This window comes from Sinocyclocheilus rhinocerous, unplaced genomic scaffold, assembly GCF_001515625.1.
Source record: "Sinocyclocheilus rhinocerous isolate Xijiao unplaced genomic scaffold, SAMN03320098_v1.1 scaffold1, whole genome shotgun sequence".
NCBI classification, from domain to species: domain Eukaryota; kingdom Metazoa; phylum Chordata; class Actinopteri; order Cypriniformes; family Cyprinidae; genus Sinocyclocheilus; species Sinocyclocheilus rhinocerous.
Genome location: NW_015638974.1, coordinates 690,534 through 695,727, shown reverse-complemented (window position 1 = coordinate 695,727; position 5,194 = coordinate 690,534). Strand labels below are relative to the sequence as shown.

General features: G+C 37.5%; 1 protein-coding gene across 4 annotated transcripts in view; it reads left to right on the top strand.

Annotated features, from left to right (window-relative positions):
• Positions 1–5,194, top strand: part of LOC107750423 (rap guanine nucleotide exchange factor 2-like) — a 38,087-nt gene that overhangs the window by 22,483 nt on the left and 10,410 nt on the right. For 3 of the 4 annotated variants that reach the window (XM_016565787.1, XM_016565785.1, XM_016565788.1), the window contains 7 exons: positions 572–736; positions 828–935; positions 1,030–1,233; positions 1,345–1,453; positions 1,552–1,795; positions 2,011–2,171; positions 3,736–3,750. In XM_016565787.1, the coding sequence (XP_016421273.1) occupies positions 572–736; positions 828–935; positions 1,030–1,233; positions 1,345–1,453; positions 1,552–1,795; positions 2,011–2,171; positions 3,736–3,750 (1,006 nt within the window). The remainder of the gene's footprint in view (positions 1–571; positions 737–827; positions 936–1,029; positions 1,234–1,344; positions 1,454–1,551; positions 1,796–2,010; positions 2,172–3,735; positions 3,751–5,194) is intronic. The other variant, XM_016565786.1, reaches the window with a different exon arrangement.

The following is a 5,194-nucleotide window of genomic DNA, read 5'->3' as shown; positions in this document are numbered from 1 at the left end:
GTAGACATGGTGTAACATTGGTTTTGCTTTGTTTCACAGAACTAATCGTTGCCTGGGTTGCGTACGTATATGTGGGGCGGAGCTATCAAAATAGGGGCCAAGACCCTTTTGGGGTAGGGGCGTGTTTGTTTTGGTGATTTCAAATATCAACATTGGCTACCAGAAATCACTTACTCTGCCTTTAACCAATTAATAAACCTGAATTCATTTATTGATGAAAAATTTATGTTTTTGTACCTTGTTTTACCAGAAAAAAAAAATCTTTAAATCTGATAATTTAAAGGGGATATCGGATGCCCATTTTCCACAAGTTGGTATGATTCTTTAGGGTCTGCAACATACTTTGGCTGAAACCCCTCAATGGTCATGTGAAACAACACCCTTTTGACCTTGTCAAAAACAGCTCTGTTTTGGTGCATGTCTCTTTAAATGATACTGAGCTCACCCTACCCCTCTCTTCCATTTTTTGATGTATTCAGTGGTGCGTTACCATCAAAAAAAAAAAAAACTGATCCGCTGAATTTTGCATCCGATACCCCTTTAAAAGAAAAATCTGATGTACACTCTTTAGGGTACTGCTGAGAGGCTGATGCAGCACTTAGTGGAGGACCATTTAGTTGTCGACCCCACATATATTGAGGACTTCCTGTTGACCTATCGTACCTTCCTGCCCAGTCCTTTGATTTTGGGACAGAGACTTCTGGACTGGTTTAATGACTCCAGTTTACGGGATAAGGTAGTGTGACTGACTCAACCTTTTCTAAAGAAACACACATAAATCTTCAGCTAGACGGGACTCAAAGTTCTTCTCTCTCTCCTCTAATCAGGTAACCCGAGTTGTGTTGTTATGGGTTAACAATCACTTCAGTGACTTTGAAGGAGATCCTGATATGACCAGTTTTTTGGAGGAGTTCCAGAGCAATCTGGAAAGAGAGGTATGAACTGCATGCAAGTGTCACTTTAATGCATATTTAGTCGTCACATTATCAGACAGGCATCCTTATTAACTTCCTCTATTTATCCAAACAGAAAATGACAGGTCAGTTGCGGTTACTTAACATAGCTTGTGCTGCTAAAGCCAAACCCAGAGTGATTACTATAAATAGGCCTGCTCGAGAGATGCCCCTCCCCTTCACACTCATTGGAGGAGCTGAACGAGGAACGCGCCTCTTTATCAGCAGCGTGGAAGTCGGTAGCAAAGCAGAAGAGGCAGGGCTTAAACGTGGCGACCAGGTAACACCTTTCCATTGATGATCACCATTATGAAGCAGTGTTGAGACAATGAAGCATATTCTTTAACAAATTTTTTCTTTGTCTTATCTCATCTTTTTCACACTCGTGCAGATATTAGAGGTGAACGGGCAGACGTTCGAGAATGTGCAGTTGTCCAAAGCAGTTGAAATCCTCAGGAACAACACACAGCTCTGTATGAGTGTCAAAACTAACCTCCTGGGTAAGATTCCCACCAGGCTACGCCTTCCAATACACACAGGCTGGTGATAAATATCTCTCATTTTTTTCTTATGCTTTACTCCCTTTCACTCTTCTCAGTCTTCAAGGAGTTGGTGGCCAGGGTGGCAGAGGAAAGGAAAAATGGCATTCCTCATCTTCCAAAGATTGGTGACGGAAAGAAAAATAGCCGTTATTCTGTACCTGAACTTGGGGCTGATTCTGATGTAATAGGTCAAGAAAAAGTCAGCAAGAAGGTCAAAGCACATACAGTGGGCGGCCGAAACAAACTCATGAAGATTTTAGACAAGACACGCATGAGCATCCTACCTCAGAAACCTTACAGGTATACAAGCACACAAACTCACATTTTTGCTGACTTGAAACACTGAAGAAGAAAAGACATCAGTACGGATCTTTGTCATGTTAGTGATATGTTCATAAACGGAAGGGGGTTTTACCATTATCTCACATCCACTCCTTTTGACTTGTGTGGTAGATTTTGATTTAATGTTGACCTCCTACCGAGTCATGCTGAGTCATTGTGCTTCTGTTGTGTAGTGGCCTGGGGTTAGGGCAGACTCAGGATGACAGCATTGTGGGATTACGGCAGAACAAACAGACTCCGCCCACTATGGCAGTTAGTGGAAATCTCTCATCCAGTAACCCTGATCTGGCCCAAGGCCAACAACGCATCATCGACTACAGTACACAGCCACCAGGTAAATACACAAGATATTAATGTTATATATATATATATATCTGTGTGTGTGTGTGTGTGTGTGTGTGTGTCTATATTGATATTATAAGTAAGATCAGTGTTTTTTAAAGAAGATTTTTATGCTCATCAAGGCTGTATTTGCTTGATCAAAAATACAGAAAAACAGTAATATTGTGAAATAATATTACAATTTAAAATAAATGTTTTCTATTTTAATATATTTTAAACTGTAATTTATTCTTGTAAGTCAAAGCTGAATTTTCAGCATCATTACTCCAGGCTTCAGTGCCACGTGATCCTTCAGAAATCATTCTAATATGCTGATTTATTATCAATGTTGGAAGCAGTTTTGCTGCTTAATAATTTTTTTTTGAACTTGTGGTACTTTTTCAGGATTCTTTGATGAATAAATAGTTAACAAGAACAGCATTTATTTAAAATAGAAATCTTTTGTAACAATAATAACAAATGAAGGAAATACTTTTATTTATTTGTTAAATTGATAAGTTGTAGTAAAGACTTATATTGTTAGCAAATATTTCTGTTATATGCAACACACAATTCTGTACGTACTACTAATTACAGTTATATTTTTGAATCATTTAATTGTAATAATAATTATATGTAAGGGATAATGCATGGCTAGCTGTGCATTATCCTGCTTATACCATGGCCATTTGCCAGCATTGACAAGTTAAACTGTTAATGATGTTTGCAGCACAATATTTGACCGAATTGGTAAAAATGACGGTTATTTTCGTCAGTTACGGCTCGTTATCTCTAGCATTCTGCCCTCTTTAAATCACACACAGAGATGAAATAGTGCGGTAAGACCACATTTATTTGAATTAATTATGAATCGATTGACCAAGAGAGAGAGAGAGAGAGAGATGACAGTTGTGTGTGTGAATTACCTGAGTCTGCGCGTCTCTCTACAAACAATGAAGCTTTTTTATTTACTTAAAAAACAGCGATTTTTCCACCTCGTTGCTGAGTAATATAATGTGGCGATCCAATATATTGGCCATTTTATTAATAAAAGTTGCGGGGCAGTGCTGACAAAAAGTTTCTGTGTTCCAATGTTTCTGTTTGTGCACAGCGCAATCTGCGATCTCTCTCTCTCTCTCTCTCGCTCTCGCTCTCATACCTGCCAGCAAATCAGAATCGAGTATTCAGACAGACCATGATATAAATATATAAATGTAAAAAATTTAATGATTCAATGTTGAGACAAGAACTTATTTGCATAGCACCTTGTGAACTTATATTTTTTTCTGCTCATCTCTCTCTCTCTCTCTCTCTCTCTCTCTCTCTCTCTCGCTCTCATACCTGCCAGCAAATCAGAATCGAGTATTCAGACAGACCATGATATAAATATATAAATGTAAAAAATTTAATGATTCAATGTTGAGACAAGAACTTATTTGCATAGCACCTTGTGAACTTATATTTTTTTCTGCTCATAAATGCGTTCCGCTCTACTGCTGCTTTTTGTGTTCCTGCTTTCCTTTTGTTATATTTGTGCCGTTGTACTAATGATCCCGCAACCCTCTCCTTGCTCACAGCACCTGGATTTACTCGTGAGTATTTGTGCACTGCTGCGGTTCTGCTCGTCTTTTTAGACACCTCTCGTGTAGTTCCACTCGTCTCTTTAGATAGCAGTTCGTCTTCATAGATACCTGTCTTACGTAATTGCCTGTCTAGTTTTTTTCTAGTTGACTTACTGACTTTCTTTCTCTCTTTCCTGCTGATTTTTTTCAGCCCTGTATAGTATTGTTCTTGTACATCAATGATTCATTTTTGCAAACTTGAGTCAGTGGCAATGTTTTCACGCTGATGGCATCACCATGGATAATCTGTCACTTGTGGATAAAAACAGACTTACGGGAAGTTCTCATTTTCTTGAAAGTAAAAAAGGGGTGTAGCAGCACTGTTGCCATGTGTTTTTGCCAATAGACTGTGTTTCGCCAGTCGTCTGGCAAGCCTGACTCACGCCCTGCGTCAAATTAGACATGACTTAAGACTGTGGGACTATATCCGTGCTTTATTACATTGTTTCTGGTTTATTTCAGTGGCCTGTCTGTAGATTAATACAATTTGTGCCATCTGCTAAACATGCCACTGGGCCAAGTCCTGTAGTTAAATTACCTTTCACTTTTTCGAACTTTGATTGATTTACTACTCTTACTGATTTGTCTTTTTATGTACAACTTGGTTTATTTTGCTTCTGTTCATGCTTAGCATTTCTGAAAGTAAACATTGCCTCTCAACATTTTTGATTAAGCATTGCAAGTTCTAAAGTAATTATTCAAGTAAACAGTAAAACAAAGATACAAATGAAAAGATTTATTTATTTTTAAATCAGTTGATCTACTGAATTTGGATGTTGTATTTTTACACAAATCTGTTTTTTTTTTTATCCCGACTGTTTACATTAACTTACACTAAGTAATTCCATGCGGTTAATTGTAATGGTTTGAGGTATAGTTGCCTGTGACCATCACACTAGAACAGATTTTGAGTGATTTCCAAGATCACTGATGGTAAGAGGAAAGTCAGAGAAGATGTATATCTGGAAAAAAGGTTGTAAAAGGTAAGTAAGTAGCATATTGACACCATAGTAGCCAGAGCTTCTTTTATTTGTTTACAGGGGACTAAATGCATTTAATACCATGTAAAAATCTGTTATGTTTAAGTATTTTGCCATGACTTCCAATTAACTCCCAGTTAAAATGCTGAGGGGTGGGCGATATGATCGAAATTTTATTCCTGCCATACAATTTATTTGCCCGTGGCAGTGATGCACATCACCAAATAGTCATTTGGCTTGTCACTACATTAAATTATTATAAATTGTAAACTATATTATCGTAGAGCTCTGTATATAAAGTTAGATGTGTAAGTATATCATACTTTACCCACAAACACACAGTATACTTATGAAAAGCAATATATATATATATATATATAACCGTATTGACCCGAATATAAGACGATGTTTTTTTCTTGGAAATACATCTGAAA